The sequence below is a fragment of the Thamnophis elegans genome, chromosome 8 (genome assembly GCF_009769535.1).
Source record: "Thamnophis elegans isolate rThaEle1 chromosome 8, rThaEle1.pri, whole genome shotgun sequence".
Taxonomy (NCBI): domain Eukaryota; kingdom Metazoa; phylum Chordata; class Lepidosauria; order Squamata; family Colubridae; genus Thamnophis; species Thamnophis elegans.
In genome coordinates this window covers 4631533-4649783 of record NC_045548.1, presented here as the reverse complement: position 1 = coordinate 4649783, position 18251 = coordinate 4631533, and the positions used below count along the sequence as shown (strand labels likewise).

At 40.2% G+C, this 18251-nt stretch overlaps 1 protein-coding gene across 1 annotated transcript in view; it reads left to right on the top strand.

Annotated features, from left to right (window-relative positions):
* Window positions 1-18251, top strand: part of LOC116512823 (solute carrier family 22 member 23-like) — a 125093-nt gene that overhangs the window by 45846 nt on the left and 60996 nt on the right. The window contains exons 2-3 of the mRNA XM_032223509.1: window positions 267-370; window positions 5357-5511. Coding sequence (XP_032079400.1) covers window positions 267-370; window positions 5357-5511 — 259 coding nt within the window. The remainder of the gene's footprint in view (window positions 1-266; window positions 371-5356; window positions 5512-18251) is intronic.

Genomic DNA, 18251 nt, shown 5'->3' with positions numbered 1-18251 from the left:
GCAGTAGTAACCCACCACTGAGTTAGCAGCATGGTTGTTAAGGGAATCTGGCTTCCCCATTAACTTTGTTTGTCAGAAGGTTGCAAAAGGGGATGTTAATTAAAGGCCATAACTTATCTGACTCGAAGTGTGTTGGTGTGGGATGAGGGGGGTCAGAACAGAGGACTACCTGTGCTAGACAGTTATATGTGATTTTGCTCCAAGTATATGAAAATAACCCTATCCACTTTAAATGCATCATCTTTCTTTCTTTCTGTTTCTTTTAGTGGGATCTGGTCTGTGACTCTGCCTGGAAAGTTCACATTGCGAAGTTTTCTCTGCTTGTAGGATTAATCTTTGGCTACCTAATAACAGGATGTATAGCTGATTGGTAAGTTTAACTAAAACCACTACAAAATTGCTTTCCATGAGGAAATGACATTTTCTCACCTCCGGTTATGTTTGAATTTCCCCCCATACTTTTCCATTTCAATGCACAAAACCCCAGTATTTCATACCCGCAATAGAGGAATGGATTCTAAAGATAGTAGAATTAGCAGAAATCAGAAAAAGTTACCTGTCTTGTTCAGGATAAAACCACAGGTGCTTTTATTAAAAGACTGAAAAACCTCTATGAGGTTTTTTTGCTGAAAATGGGGAAAAAAGAGAAATGGTCATCTTTGTATTTTCTAAATTAAAAAAAGGGTTGAACATGCAATGGAATTTCTGTAATATAATTTTAAAAGGGGAGAAGGGATAATACATTCATTTGCAATTGCGAATAAGATCAAAAGTAATTTCTTTAACTATCTTTTTCTTCTTCTCATTCTCTAATTGGTTCTGCACATTTTCCTAACTGGTTTATATATATATTTTTACGCCTAACTTTTATCAATATAAGAATCTTCAGTAAAGTTTATGCACGCATACACAAGCACAGTGTTTCACAAATGGCTTGCCGTTGATTGGTATTGTTGCTGTGCTAAATAAAGTAATTTTAAAAAAATAAAAGAAGGCATTTGAGATAATAAGGATGGCTTGAATTAAAGCTATTTTCAGCTCCATTTTATGTTGAAATTCAGCTTCCAATATCTCCCAGCTATTGAGGTAGTTTAGAGAAAACGACAGGACTTCTTACCTAAAATATTCTATCCCTGTAAGGAATTTTAATGCAGTTAAATATTTATTTCACTATAGCCGCTGACTTCATTGCTAGTAAGAAAAGAACTAGGAATTTGTAGATAAAATTGAAGTGAAACATCCAATAATAAAGAATGAAACAAGGGATTACTTTCATTCTTAAATTTAGAAAAGCACACAATAAAAATCTTTCATTCTATATATTTTTTCTATATATATTTTTCAGCCATTACATGTTTGGGAATGCAGAGAGAGGTATACATTCATACATGTCTCCATGCAATTCAAACAGCTTTTATACCATATGCTGCTACGTAATGAAATGCATTCCGGATTTACATTTGCAGCTCCTAATGCCAGGAGTCCTATCTTGGCAAAAATTCGCCAGCATCCGCTTCACATATTTCCATTTGCCTTGATGTCATAGCTTGACACTTCCCCTAATTGATAATTTGGCCAAGCAGCTTTTCAGGGAGCTTGTTTTGATCAAGAATTTAATAGAAAAGGGAGGGAAGACGCATCAGTGTAATATTAACTAAAGCCAAACAAATGTGCCTTATACTTTGCCTATTTACTCAGAATTATATATTCATCAGCAATCGTCAGAAAATCGTCCAAATAAGATGCTTGTATTTTCTTCAGGTTTTAGAGGATTAATGGCGATTTGAATTGGGTAAACAATACCATGACATAGAATTATGATTTAGAGGTTTGATAGGAGCATTTTATAGTTGCTTGGTAACCGGCAGAGACTGTGACTATGTTTTATTAAGCATGCTAGGTACCTGAATCTGGATTAGATATTGGGACTTTTTAGCTGGATAACGGCTGTAATCCACTGTAGAGTTAGCATAAATATCATTGCTTCTGCTTCCTAGCTAGATCTGGCTGATTTGGAAATCAGAGTAGTTTAGGGACTCAATTATTTTTTAATTTCCTTTAAAAAAAAAACCCAAAACAAATTATTTTCTAAAAATCCTTTTCGAATTGTCTTCCTGTGGGTAGATTAGGGGGTAGTTATGTGGTGAATGGACGTTTAAGAAACTATAATGTTAAGTAGGTTTATTCTAAGGTATTTTTTAAAAAAATACTATTAAGTTGGTTCGTGGCACGACAAAACCGCGGTCCACTAAAGCGCGCCCGATTAAAGCGCGTACCTGACGTCATCAGCAGCGCGACAAATACGACCACAGAGATTTTAAAAAGTGATTTTAAAGCAAGCCGATTCATGTAAAGGTAAGGGTTAGGTTTAGGGTTAGGGTTAGGTTAAGGGTTAGGTTTAGGTTTAGGGTTACGTTAAGCGTTAGGGTTAGGGTTAGGGTTAGGTTAAGGGTTAGCGTTAGGTTTAGCGTTAGGTTAAGGGTTAGGGTTAGGTTTAGGGTTAGGTTAAGGGTTAGGTTTAGGGTTAGGTTTAGGGTTAGGTTTGGGGGGGTTAGGGTAAGGTTTTCGCTTTAATTTTAAGTTTACCGCTCACAGCGTGATGTTTTCGTCGCGCTGTGATGACGTCAGGTACGCGCTTTTGTCGAGCGCGCTTTAGTCTACCACGGTTTTGTGGTGGAACCAAGTTGGTTATGTGAAATATACCAACACAATTCACTGGCTGCTTAATGCAATTCCATAGGTTTTGGAAGAACAACACACACAAAAAGTATATTACACAGGCATAGTGTTTTTTTCCTGTTTTTATTTTCACCTTGTTGCAGTACTCACTAACACATTTTCCTTCTTTTTAATGTTTTCACTAATGTTCTCGTTGAACGAGATAAATTCACATTTTAGAAAAACTTAAAAAGTGTAGTGCTATAAATAGTAATCCTAAGAAAAACGATGTATGGGATTTATCTAACCATCTACAAATATATCTGCGGAAGCAACAGGACATATTGCTTCTCTTTCTTCTCCTATCCATTCCTCCAGCATTCCTCAGATCTTCTCCAAAGGCCCTCTCAAAATTCTGGAGGAAATTTGGTGAAGTTTGCGGTGAGTTGAGGAGGCAAAGGAAGAATTTCTTTTTGATGGTAGATTTTATACTGCCAGGAGAAAGCCATCATTGGCTATAAACCCATCATCTTTTTTTAAAGCCAGATTTTGATCAAAATATTTATAATCCACCAATTTTCTGCCAGTAGGTCCAACATTATATTTATGAGCACCATACAGCTATGGAAATCTTCCTTTTCACCTTCCAGATCCCAGTTACTTTTCTGTGGCTTAAAGGCTTTTTAAAAATAAAATTAAAAGTGAAACCAGCATGTTCTAAAGCAAAGAACCAACCTCCAATTATGTTTATTGCCAAGAATTCCTTTGGATTCCACATAATCCAGGTAATCCTTATTTAACCACAATTGGGCCCGGTAAATCCATTGCTAAGTAATGCCGTCATTATGCAAATAGCCATATGACTGCACCAGACTTAGGAGACCACTTTTGCTGTGGTCATTAAGTAAATTACCCTCAGTCGTTAAGTGAGACATCATGTGATCATGATTTAAGGTTTTACTGCTGGCTCCTCTACCAACTCTGCTTGTTGGAATAGCAATAGCAATAGCAGTTAGACTTATATACCGCTTCATAGGGCTTTCAACCCTCTCTAAGCGGTTTACAGAGTCAGCATATCGCCCCCACAGTCTGGGTCCTCATTTCACCCACCTTGGAAGGATGGAAGGCTGAGTCAACCTTGAGCCGGTGAGATTTGAACCGCCGAACTGCAGATAACAGTCAGCTGAAGTAGCCTGCAGTGCTGCATTTAACCACTGCGCCACCTCGGCTCTCTGGAAACTAGTTGTGAAGCTTGCAAAGGATGATCACATGACTGAGGACCACTGCTGTGGTTGTTAAGCGCAAGGACTGTTTGTAAAGTTACCTTTTCAGCATCATCATAACTTTAAACAGTCACTAAACAATGCTGTTGCAGAAAATGACAGGCTTTAGACTTCTCAGGATACAGGAAAAGTTTATTTGGCAGCCAGGTTCAGAGAGCGAGCCCATGGCTAGCATTGCAAGTTCTGAACCACCTTAATTATCGAAGCACACGTTCTTATACATTCTCAAAGGCAGCGTAACACGGAAACACTTAACTCATTTGTTAGTGGTTCCCTTGAGGAGAAAACCTTATAAGGAGATGGGGTCTTACTTCTCCTTTTGTTATGGAATACGTGTCATTAACAAACTTCAATTGAACCTCGTGGTTTGGACTTTTGACATAGGTTTTGACATAGGGACGTTGGCTAGAACATCTTGTGGTTAGGCACCTGCTTCCTGTTCTTTTGCAAGCTCCAACTCTGCCTATGTGGCTTTTTAATATAGAAGTAAAGGGGCCCCGAGAGGCTCTCCATCCTGACCCAGTAGGTTTCACACTTAATGTCCAAATCTCACTTTATGTCCTACTTTAATGCAGTTGTTAAAGTAAAAGACTGTCTCCATAAAAATATCGAAGGATTCATTATCTTAATGAATAAGAGAGCCGAGGTGGCGCAGTGGTTAGAGTGCAGTACTGCAGGCCACTTCAGCTGACTGTGATCTGCGGTTCAGCGGTTCAAATCTCACCGGCTCAAGGTTGACTCAGCCTTCCATCCTTCCGAGGTGGGTGAAATGAGGACCCAGACTGTGGGGGCAATATATGCTGACTCAATTTGCTAAAAAAAAATTTGTAAACCGCTTAGAGAGGGCTGAAAGCCCTATTAAGCGGTATAGAAGTCTAACTAATAATAAATAAATAAGTTTGGTTGAAGTTGCTCGAGGCATTCCAGGACATTCATTTTTGTGGACCAGGAAAACCTAGCATTGAAGGGACACATATAAACTTTAAAAATAAATAACTAGCAGCAATAGAATATCAGCCAAAGTTTGACGTGATTTTTAGCCAGGATGAACTTTTTTTTAATGCGGGCATTTTTCAAAAGGGATAGAAGGCAACAAAGCTTCTTCAGACATATTCTCTTTTCATACCACAGTTTATATTCTACATCGGGGAGGCTCCAAAATCAATTTATATAATTGCTGTTGGTTCTTTCTTTTTTTTAAAATACACCCAATCTGAATCATAAATCTTCCAGTAAGATATTGTTCCCAAAACATTTTGGGAATGTTTTGACAAGAGAGTGTTTGCGATCATGGATTCCTTGAAATTGGCTGGAGAACATTGTACCCAGTGCAGCGTTCTAATTTGCAAATGGATAATATGGAACCTGTAACGCATAAATGCACATTTCCTATTGTTCCTCTCTTATTTTTACAGGGTGGGTCGTCGTACGGTGCTGCTCTTCTCAGTGTTGCTCATCTTAATATTTGGACTGACAGTGGCCCTCTCAGTGAATGTGACCATGTTCAGCACACTCAGGTTTTTTGAAGGGTTTTGCCTGGCTGGAATAACCCTTTCCTTGTATGCACTACGTGAGTATTGTCTTCAGAACACATCTTGGATATCTTTTTCTTAAAAAAAAATGTTTATGTTATAAGCCTCATGTCGTCGTTGGTTGTGTTTTCATATGGTGATGCGATACACTGAATACAGCATTTTTGGCTCCCGAAACCCTGCCCCTTCACAAAAAATGGACGTGCAGAGGGTTTCAGAGGCCTGCAAAGTGTACCTTAGGATGGGGAGGGCAGAAACGAGCAAAAAACAGGCCATTTTTGCTTGTTTTTGCCCCCAGGAGCATTCTACAAGCTGGCTAAAGGCTATGCATGCTCTTTTTTTGGCAAAGAGGGACCGTTTTTTGCTCATTTTGGGGGGGGGCGACCCCAGGAGCAGTTTGCAGTCCTCTTAAACTCTCTGCATGGCCCATTCTTTAGAAAAAAATGAGGTGTGCAGAGGGTTTGGGAGGTGTGCAGAGTGCCAAAATTTTCTTTTTAAAATTTACCTCTTCAAAATCTTGGTGCGTCTTATACTCCGGTATGTCTTATACTCCAAAAATACGGTCTACAAACACACACCCAAACATATATATAAATGTATGTATTTAGTGTCACAACCCCTGGTATGCCCAAATATGGGAGGAGGCATAATGCTTCCTTTCTCTGTCTATCGGCTCGTCACAAGAGACCATCACGACAGAAAGCCATTATTTTTACTGTTGCCTTTGTTACATTTGTGTTGCATTTGTGCTGATGAATAAATAAATAAAGGGAGACTAGTATAGATCTATTTCAAGCTATTTAGCTCTCATCAGCTAGCCATACCCTTACTGGGATTTGAACCTGTGCTGTATTACATATTAAGCAGTTGTGTTAACCACTAAGCCACAAGGTTATATAGATAGATAGATAGATGATAGATGATAGATGATAGATGATAGATAGATAGATAGATAGATAGATAGATAGAGATAGATATAGATAGATAGATAGATAGATAGATATACATAGATACATAGATACATAGATACATATAGATATATAGATATATATATAGATATAGATATATACACACACACACACATTTACATATGCATATACATATACATACATACATACAATTACTCAATTCCTTCTTGTGTTTCTTATATTACTGAGGAACTAGTCAAACTGGCTGGTGCAGCTATGGGGTTAGGCAGAACACCGGAATAAGTGATGCAGAATGAAGATAAGAGCGGGGTAGATACTCTCTTGATTCACATTTAATCTAACCAACCAAGTATAGCAAATTAGATGCTCTGTGAAGTATGTGGGTAGGGCATGATTATACAGACTGCATACGATGCCTCTTCCATGTCATCATTAAATATAATTACGCATTGAAGCCAAATGCCTTTTTCATTGGCCCCTGCACCAAAACATATTTTGATTGCAAGTAGGCTCAAGGTCAACATTTCACATTAAAATTTCTCCTCCCCTTCCCAACCTACTCCTGTGTTGCTTTGGAAAATACTGTGCACCCAGATCTCCAACCAGACTTTGGACAATATGTGCAGAGGTAAAAAAAAGACCATTTTTCTGATAGTAGTTGTTAATCTGTCCAGAGAAAACACTGTTTGAATACCATCTTTAATTAATCCCATTGAAATCAGTGGAATGTTCATTAAACCAGTTTATGGTTATGTCCAGCTAACATATTAAATATTATTTGCTTGGATTTTACAATCTTCAGGGTTTTTTTCTCTCTCTGTCTCTCTCTTATGGGATAAAATTAAAGATCCTTTCAATTATCAGGCTTGGACATATATACTACTACATATATTTATCGGCAATGATAAATTTCTTGGCAACAATCAAATTAGATTCCTACGCTCTTTTTTTTCCTGGGCTCCCCAGTCTAGCCAAATATTAATTTTAGTAAGATTGGTTAAGGTCAGTGTTGTGGACCAGCAGGAGCCGTTGGAGCTGCCGATGGACTCCGATAGCGAGGACCCCTATGAGTCTGCTAGGGAAGATGTGGAGGACCCTGGGCGGGGTTCAGACTCAGAGCAGGGACCAGAGAGGCTGGTTGGCCACCAGGAGGCGCCTGAGGCATGGAGCAGTGGGGAAGATCAAAGGGAGTTTGTCCCTGATGCCAGGCAACGAAGGGGGGAGAAACGGAGGCAGCAATTACGGAGACAGACTCATAAAAGATAATCAAGCCCAGGTGGTTGTGGCTTGGCCCCTCCCAAGAGAGTATATAAGAAGAGACTTTGGGAGGAGTGCTTTTGCAGGACACAACCGTTCGTACTAATCTGGAGAACTCCTTGTCTGGTCTGCCTTGCGTTCCCGTGTCTGTTGGAGTCTGGGTTGCTGCCAACGTCTTGCCAGTGAGTCGTGTCTGGGCTTTCAGCCAACAGGATAATAATTGCTGTGAATAAAGAGTGGCAAACAGCTAAGCCTGTGTCTGCGTTCATTCCCGGACAGAGGGGGGGCCAGAACAGTCAGCTAGATGCTTTTCAGAGGAATACAAACAGCATGTCATCCACACAATGGTGCAAGTTTGTTCTGTAAATCCATTCCCATTTTTTTTCTGAATGTTTTTCCTTTTATTGTTTTCATTATGGTTACTCAGGGAGATCCCAATCAAGTAAAGTTAATAATACAAGTTCATGTGGAGTTAGGATAAGGCAATATTCATCAATATTGCTTTTATCTTCGTATTCCCATCGCGTAGGGAAAAGGATTTGCCACATAGTGATGCTTTATTTACTTGTTTTACAAGTTTTCTTAAACATCAACTCCTTTTCTTGTCAGAGAGGGAAGGGAAGAGGCTCGCTTCAAAAGAATTCAGTCAGAAAATGTGGTCTATGTAAATCAATTCCAGCAGTTACACCTGAAAATTAAGTACAGAATATACTGTGCAGCCTAAAAGGTCATAATAATGGCTTGTATCCAAAATTCTCTAAGCAAAAGAAAAAAAGTCTCTTAGAACTGTTCTGTGGAGTCTGAAAAGAGGTAAAGAGATGAGACAATTGTTGTATGTGTTAGTTGCTATTCTTATTTTCCAACTGGTAAACCCATTCTCTCCCATTTTCTTCCTCATTTGCAGCTTAAGCCCATGTTTATGTTTATATACATATTTGCTTATTTGCTTAAAAGATGAATATAAATCTGTTGGCTTTTTACAAGCAGTGTTCTTAAAACTTAACCTTTTTTAACCTCCGTAACTTATAAAGCCCTTCATGGTATTGGATCTGGGTACTTGAGAGACCGCCTGCTGCCAATTACCTCCCACAGACCCATTAGATCTCACAGAGTTGGCCTCCTCCGGGTTCCGTCTACCAACCAATGTCATCTGGCTATTACCCGGAGGAGGGCCTTCTCTGTGGCAGCTCCGGCCCTCTGGAATGAACTCCCCGCAGGGATTCGGACCCTCACCTCTCTCCAGGCCTTCCGAAAAGCCGTCAAAACCTGGCTTTGCCGGCAGGCCTGGGGGTGATGAGTTCCCCTCCCCTCTCGACATGTGTGGTTGTGCGACTGTTGCTTATTTTTATTATTTGTATTTTGTTTTTTATGTTCCCCTTTTCCCCCCTTGAATTGTTCGCCGCCCTGAGTCCTCCCGGAGAAGGGCGGCATACAAATAATAAAATTCTATTCTATTCTAAGATTCCTTTTCGGAAATGCAAACATCTAGGTCACACATGCCTCTAATGCAGCGGTTCTCAACCTGTGGGTCGCGACCCCCCCTTTGGGGGGTCGAACGACCCTTTCACAGGGGTCACCTATCGGAAAAGACATATTTTCGATGGCTTTAGGAACCGAGACACCTGCACGCCACTGTTTGGAGCCAAGGGAGCGGCGGCGGGCGCTGCCTTGCGAAAGGGAGGGGCTACCTGACAGGAACGGCTATACAAGGACAGCTGGTGCCCAGCCAATTGCAACACGAGAGGCATCGGTAGGCGGATCAGACGGCTGCGCTTGACGTGGGGAGGGGAGGGGGGAGAATGGAGCATGCAAATGCCAGCGAGGCGGCACCCTGAGAGGTGGCCGGGCTGGGCTCAGTCTCCCAGCGGCGAGGGGAGGGGAGGCCGGGAAGAAGGAGCCGAGAACCGAGGCAGGAAGGATGGCAACGATGTCCCTTCAGTCCGCAGCTGCTGCCTCCTCCTCGGAGACTCAGAAGTTCACGTGGGCGCTCTGCAGCAGCTGGCTCCAGACATTCGGGTTTTCCCTTTTCTGTAAAAACTTCCGTCCATTCACAAGGAGATATGATAGGGTCATAGGTCATAATAATAGTTACAATCATTAGTTACAAACAACAATTGATAAATCATAAAGAACCAACAGGACAAGATGAAAAATAGGAGGGGATGTGCAACCTAGTAATGTATTTCTCTTTGACCCATTTTTTTTTTACTGTCTTTCTTCTCTGTTTTATTTTATTTACCAACTGAAATGTTTCATGGACTTTTTGTAACAAGGTCAGCTGATAAGGAGGAGACCTGTGACTTAATGGCTAAGACGTTTGCCTAAGATGCAATACAGCACAGGTTCGAATCCCAGTGAGGGTATGGCTAGCTGATGAGAGCTAAATAGCTTGAAATGGATCTGTGCTGGTCTCCCTTTATTTATTTATCAGCACAAATTAAAAAAACACAAATATAACAAAGGCAACAGTAAAAATATTGGGTTTCTATCGTGGTGGACTCTTGTGACAAGCCGATTGACGGATGATGGAGGCAGTTGGCTTCCTCCCATTGTTGGGGCTTACCAGGGGTTGTGACTATATATATATATGTGTGTGTGTGTGTGTGTGTGTATGTATGTATGTATATATATATATATATATATGTATGTATGTATGTATGTATGTATGTATGTATATATATATATATATAATTTTCATTAGCAAACCTTTTCACAATATATAATTGCATATTGTTTTTGTGATTAATCACTATGTTTTAATTGTGTCCAATTTGTAATAATGAAAATGCATCCCGCATATCAGATATTTACATTACGATTCATAACTGTGGCAAAATTACAGCTATGAAAAATAATTTTATGGTTTGAGGTCACCACAACATGAGGAACCTGTGGCATTGGGAAGGCTGCGAACCACTGCTCTAATGGCTACCTTGCTACATACACCTTTTTGTGTGTAAAATTTCGAAAAGTGCCAATATTTAAAGGTTTTCAAATCAGCATAGGAAGAAATCACTTCCTATCATTGAAATAGGCCTAGGAATATTCCCTGAAACCATTGTTAAGGTATGATTTATCTAAGGATAGTTTATTGGAAAACACTTTTTCGAAGTTGACTGAGCTTATGGAATGCATTGAGCTGTAGGCCATGATTAACAAACCACAGTGGCTTGTTAATCATGTTTATGCAACCCCATCTCGTCCCCAAATCACATTGTGTTTACTGAGTTGGATGAACCAGGAGATAGTTGATAATTTTGAATCTGAGTAGATTGGATGTCCACCAGAGGGGGGTTCCTACCAATTCGCACCTATTCGGTAGAACCGGTTCGTCAAATCTACCGAACCGGTTAGAAGAGGTTCCACCAGTGGACCCGGAAAGCAGGCCACACCTGCAGAAGAGGTTCCAAAAAATTTTGAAACCCACCACTGGTCCTTGGATATGATTATTCTACACTATCATGCTCATATTTATAAAACTCAGTGCCTCTGTGGAAGGTAAGGATGACTACTGCGTTTGTGGTGCAATCAGCACATTGCGTGTGTTGAAGTTGTTTTAACGCAAACCAAAGATGCCTTTTAAAAGACAAGTTTACATCCTATTCTTATGCATGCCAGCGCTGTGTGTGAGGGAATTTAAGGTGGTTCTGACAAGTGTCGTCGGCATCTTCATATCCGGTCACATGGGCGGCAAGCCACTCCCATCCGGTCACATGGATGGCAAGCCACTCCCACAAAGGAGGCCACACCCACAGAGTAGGTTCAAACAATTTTTGAAACCCACCACCGATGTCCACCTATAGTTCCCAAGATAGCTTCCTTTGGTATCTTTGTGAACTGAGCAAAATTCTTATAACATGTCTTGGGAACATAGGAATGGAATGTAGGTCACAAGATACAATATCACATAAAAAGATACAGGCCTGCCATTTATAATGTGACACAAAGGATTGTTAGAGATTGTCTTGAACAATTAGAAGCCTTTAGGATTTGCAGTCCTTGTGTTTGACACAGTGTAATTTCACCTGATCAGAAATAGCTCTTCTAGGAAAGAATATCTTTCTGCTAGCTAAACAACATTGTTGGAACCACTTCAGTACAATATAGCTTCTTTTGTTTAAAGATGCATACTCTGCTTTTTCACCAAGGAAGCCCTTGAGGAGACCTTCAAAAACAGTATTACATCATGTTTAAAGCATTGTACCCAATAGAGAAATCTAATGAATTGTACTTGCCAACTTAAAAGAAAGCCGGAAGGGTGTCAGGGGGTAAATGTTTAATGATTAAGAACCATGCAATTAATCTAGATTGCAGAGACAAAATGCTTTATGCAACCGTATCATCTTCAGAATCCATCATTTAACTCCTCAAAAGCGGGATGCTGTTTATAATTTTAATATGAATACTTCGCCAAGCTAAGTTCCTCAATCAGTAGGAAAGGAAACTGAAATTTTCATGGCCCAGTGGACTACAAATTGATCGACATCTGTGTTGAGTAATGTGGAATCCTTTTGGTGCACTCCTTAATAGAATTCGAAAAATTGTGATTTATGGCGTGAGTTGCAAGGAACGAGAAGGAGAAGATGAAACCCCCCCCCCCCCCAATAAGTTGGATTGATTCAATTACAGTTGTGACGAATGTACCCTTGGAAGGCCTGAAGGACCAGGTTAAGAACTGTTTGTATGGTTGAAAATATATCTGGGTATTTATTATTGATATTTACCTGATGGCACATCCGTTAATTCAGTCAGGGCATGAACTGGTTAAAATGTAATTTTAAAATGTAATGTAATTCGCTATATCTTTGTTCAGAATTGGAAGTATTTTTCAAGACAAACTAAATATTTCTTTGTAAGGCTTCATGGTATAATATAACAGTGAAGTCACACCAGTGGTGGGTTTCAAAAATGCTGGCTGGGGAATTCTGGGAGTTGAAGTCTGGACATCTTCAAGTTGACAAGGTTGAGAAACACTGCTTTAATGTAACCATATAAAAAAGTAATGCTATTAAGCAAGTTGAGAAGTACTGACTACTTATTATCTTATTGTCTTATTATTTTTGAGGTGCAGGTGGGGTGAGCATGGTCACCTCATGGCTGCTGCTGTGTTGCAATATTTTTGGGGAGGGCTTATTTTTTGGGGGGGAGGCCTTATTTTAGCGCATGCACTCAAAAGCCCGATTGGACTTATTATTTGGGGAGGTCTTATTTTGGGGGGAAACTGGGCAGCTGCATTTATATTCTGGATTGTTATGCAAACGTTGCTCATTTCCTCTAGGCTTTTTAACAAAAATATATTTGGCCATGGCTATCACAGGCGTGAAATTAATTGTAATCAAAAACGAATCTATGTCAGAATGTGGTGAAATCATACAGGCTGGAAGGAATGATTAGGGCATGGAGTCCAACCCTCTGCAGAGATTGAAATATAAACATTTCTGAAATATGTCCCCTTAAAACGATGTCGGAGGAAGGGAACCTACTACATCCCTGGGGAATTGGGTTCTGTTCAGCTTTTACCTGACTGAATGTGTCAGTGCGGTGATTTAACAATTATGACTTGGCAGTTATTTTCATTCTGTGTACCATATCACCACAGTGCAGAATTCAGCGTTACACACCCCTTTAATTGCATCCTGCCAATCTATAATGATTAAGCTTTCACCTCTGTGACACAGTGTATTTTCAGATTGTATATATTCTTTTGAGTCTTTTTTTTTTTTAAATCAACTCAAACCACAGTGGGCTTCTTCAAATCCCCATAAGATGTCATTATGGGTAAGAATGTATTTCGCTTAGTGCCTCATTCCGGCTGAAATCCTGTGATCACTTCCTTGGACCTAAGTATCACTTTATAATTAAACTGATCTTTATAGTCCATATAAGTTTGACGTATGTTCATCCGTAAATCCATTCCATCTCATTTCTGTTTTGATCAGCAATTTTTTTTAAATAAAAAATCCACGCAACATTGTATTTCTCTATAGAAGTATTCACACTTCCCTAAATGTATTCTTGGTCAAAGTTTATAATTCTATATATTTTATCCCCTGTTTTACAAATATCTGTATTCTTCACCCAGAATTTCCTCACTATATAGGAGACATTGACAATCAAATAATAGCTGTGTTCTTTGTTAGTCCAGGAAATGCGAACCATTAAAAACTTAGACTGAATAAAATATTCAAATATATTTCTGTCTGAATGGACAAATGTAAGATTATTACCCTATTAGTTACTGTGATTGAAATAAAAATACTCATCAGCAATTGAACAGTGAGGAAGGCTGGAGGTAATAACATTTGATTATTTTTAGTGCTGACTTAACTCCTATCTTATACTGGTCACAGCCATTGTATTAATTTTAAGGATAGTATATGTTCGCTCTCTGAATACTTAATCTTGAATACTGGCTCCCCATAACTCTGTGCTAAGGAAGCTTTGGGTTTTTTTCAAACGTTCTTCAAAAATAGCTCTTCTTATTCCTAATCAATTAATAAGCTGCATGGGATTTATTAAATGGGGTCCAGCCCCACTTAGAACGGAGTGCATGGTGTGTTTTAAATCTATGTTTTTTAAATCTATCTTTCTTTTCTTCCTTTCTTTTTGATTTACGTTGTATTGTAAGCCGCCCGGAGTCCTACAGGATTGGGCGGCATAATAATGTTATTAAACTTTGAAACTTAGACTTGGAGTCCAATAATACCTGGAAGTTCACAGCTGTTCTTCACTGTTCTACATCAATAAATGTTTCTTTTCTCTTTCATTGTTTCCAAAGATCCAAATCTAAGTAGTAATAGTTGCTAGCCAAAAAGATAAATCTCACATGTATGTGAAAATAATTTTCCATTTTTTTGGTGGTTGGTGCTCCTGACAGCTGTAATAGTAGTCTGGTTATTACAGATAAGCCTTCGACTTACAAGCACAATTGAGCCAAAATTTCTGTTGCTAAGCAAAATAGCTTTTAAGAGAGTTTTGCCCCATTGTGCATTTCTTGCCATAATTGTTAAGTGAATCACTACAGTGGTTAAGTTAGTAGTAAAGTTGCTAAGTGAATCTGGTTCCCCATTGACTTTGGCTGTCAGAAGGACACAAAAGCGAATCATATGACCCCGGCAGTGGTGGGTTTCAAAAATTGTTCGAACCTACTCTGTGGGTGTGGCCTCCTTTGTGGGAGTGGCTTGCCGCCCATGTGACCGGATGGGAGTGGCTTGCCGCCCATGTGACCGGATATGAAGATGCCGACGACACTTGTCAGAACCACCTTAAATTACCTCCCACACAGCACTGGCATGCATAAGAATATGATGTCAACTTGTTTTTTAAAAGGCATCTTTGGTTTGCGTTAAAACAACTTCAACACACGCAATGTTCTGATTGCACCACAAACGCAGTAGTCATCCTTACCTTTCACAGAGGCACTGAGTTTTATAAATAGGAGCATGATAGTGTAGAATAATCATATCCAAGGACCAGTGGTGGGTTTCAAAAAATTTTGGGAACCTCTTCTGTAGGTGTGGCCTGCTTTCCGGGTCCACTGGTGGAACCTCTTCTAACCGGTTCGGTAGATTTGACGAACCGGTTCTACCGAATAGGTGCAAACTGGTAGGAACCCACCTCTGGACCCTGGGGACATTGCAACTGTCATAAATACAAGTCAGTTACCAAGCATCCAAATTTTGATCATGTGAGCATGGGGATGCTGCAAAGATCACCAGTGTGAAAAATGGTCAAACGTCACTTTTTCAGTGCCTTCAAGCAGTCACTAAGTGAATTGTTGTAAGTCAAGGAGTATCTGTATTTATATTCCCTATTTATATATCAAACCTTTGAATCAACCTTCTCAGAGAGAGAGAGAGAGGGAGGGAGGGAGAGACAGAGGGGAGATTCCCTCATTTTCTGGTTAAAATTGCCATATTCGTTCTGTCTCTAGCACGGTTTTAACCTCACTGTGCGAGACGTACAAAGCAATGGCGGATATTTACTCGGAGTTGTAGAGGATTCGAAATAATTGGCTGCACTAAAAATTACGCTGCAGAATTATAAAGCACAGGCGAGAATAAGCAGGTGATCCGGCTCTAAAAATAGCTTTGTTTGTGTAGAGAATAAGCCTCTCTGTGTTGGCACAAGGTAACTGGCATACCTCTGGACTGAAATACACCCAAGGGAGAATGCAAGGACATTGTTCTGACATAGACTTCCCAAGAGCATGAAGCAAACTCCTTGTCCCAACACACAAAAAACCCTTTATTAATTTACTGTGAATTCTGCTCAGTCACATCCAGCAAAGTCTTTCAAGGGAGGATTTACAGTCACAGACCTTATCTGGCTTGGAGAGCTGACAGGCCGAGATCAGCAGAACTTGGCATGGAGTCTCAGAGATGCATGAACCAATTAAGCAAACTAATTGTCTCGTGCAAACTCCACTCCCCTTTCACTCTTCTTTTATTTCCTCTGGGAGGGGTCATTCATCGTCCCAAGTCGACCCCTGTTCTTTAGCTGTTCTCTTCTTCTGGCAATTCTGTGGACAGTGGGAACAGGCTCCAGCTGTTCATCTGCCTCACTGATGTCTGACTCTGAAGGCAGCTGATGACTGTCAGACGGCCCTGGCCTCATCTCTGCCTCCAACACAGAGCCCTCATTTGAGCCTTCCCCAGACTCCAGGACTGGCCCATCTTCCTCTCCAGCCTCCTCACTGTCCAAATCTGCTGCCAGCTCCTGGCTTTTTGCAGGCCACAATAGGCACCATAGAGGCAAGATACAGGTAGTCCTCAACTTATAACCATTTGTTTATCAATGGTTTTTGTCATTGAAAAAAATGACCTATGACTGGTCTCAGCACTTATGACCGTCACACCATTCCCATAGCCATGTAATCAAAATTCAAATGTGTGGCAACCAATATATATGTCAGCGTTCCAAGTATCCTGTAGAATTAAATCAGAGCCCAAGGCAAAATGATCCTTAAAGTTCCAATTTAATAAATCAGACACCTTAGCATCGTGCTGTGGAATCCCAATTCTAAAGAACTTCCACCCAGTTAAAAGTTCATGATCTTGTCCCCACACCCACAAATCCATCACATGGTCCAATCGTCTTCTTCCACGCTGGCGTCTCCACCCAGCTGCTTCCGGTCAGGTGTAAAAGTGTGGAGACAAAAGATGACCTTGGCTTCTAGTAAAGAATGAAAACAACACATCCCACAATCCTACTCCTGTCTATTCCCCCCTCCCATCAACTATACTAATGAAACAGCATAATGAAATAAGAGAGAGTGTGGCAGGCCAAAGATCCTAAAAAGGATATAATTGCAGGCTTGACAATATATTTACAACTGTTACTGCATTCTGGGGTTATGTGATTGCCATTGGTGACCTTCCCCCCAGCATCCAACAAATGAAGTCAATGGGGGAAACGGGATTCACTTACGGTAACTACTTTTTGATTCACTTAACAACCCCAGTGATTTGATTAAGAACTGTGGCAAAAAAAAAGGTCCTTAAATCAGGTGCAATTCATTTCACAGCCATCTTACTTAGCAATAGATATTCCAGTCCCGATGGTTGCATGTTGAAAATTGTTTGTAGACTTGGTATCAGTTGCACAGTGTCATTCACATTGCTCTAAACAACTGGGTCTCAGTTGTGATCATACGTCAATGACTACCTGTACAGGTCACAAGATTAGCTTCCATCAAATCCAGTGGTGGGATTCAGCCAGTTCGCACCTATTCGGGAGAACCGGTTGGTAACTTTCTAAGCAGTTCGGAGAACCGATTGTTGGAAGAAATCTCCTTTTGTTTTTTCCCACTTTACAGGGCTAATCCTGTAAGGAAGGCAGGAAGGAAACATTCTGGTGTTGTTTCTAGCCTAATCTTTATTGCCCTGCTTACAGAAACTGCCTCTCCGGTTAACCCTTATTACCATTGTAACAGCTAAGGCGAAGCGCCCATCAATGTGAGTGACGTTGAGCTGGCCACGTCCACCCAATCACATGACCACCGAGCCCGGCCTACCTAGATAGTCATTAGGGCAGAGAACCGGTTGTTAAATTATTTGAATCCCACCACTGATAAAATCCCATTGTTGATGACATCATGTGCTTGCAGACATGTGTCTTTATCACCACTAGGGATACAATAGATGAGCACATCCCTCTCTGGTTCACATCTGGTCTGTTATTAATTAACTGAATCACTGTGTTTACAATACAAAGGATTTCTCTTCCTCTCTCTCTGTCTCTCACACACATACACAATACTCTCTACTCTTCAAGACATTATTTAGTTATTTAGACAGGCAAGAGGCTTTGCTATCCTCATGTGTTTCTCAATCTAGCTTTTATTTTACTATAGCCACCTATTCCAGCACAATGAGTTTGAGTGTCTTGACGATTTATAAAAACATAGCAAAGCACAATATGGAATGGGAGGCTGTTGATGGGGGCCTTTGAGAGGCCAAGCTTCTTTTTGAAACAGCTTAGAAAATAAAATAAAAACCCTTCTTTCACAAGGACTTTCCCAATGAGACATCCAGGCCACTACCTTTATATACTGAAAAAAAAGTATAATAACTGCATCAATCTGTTTTTCT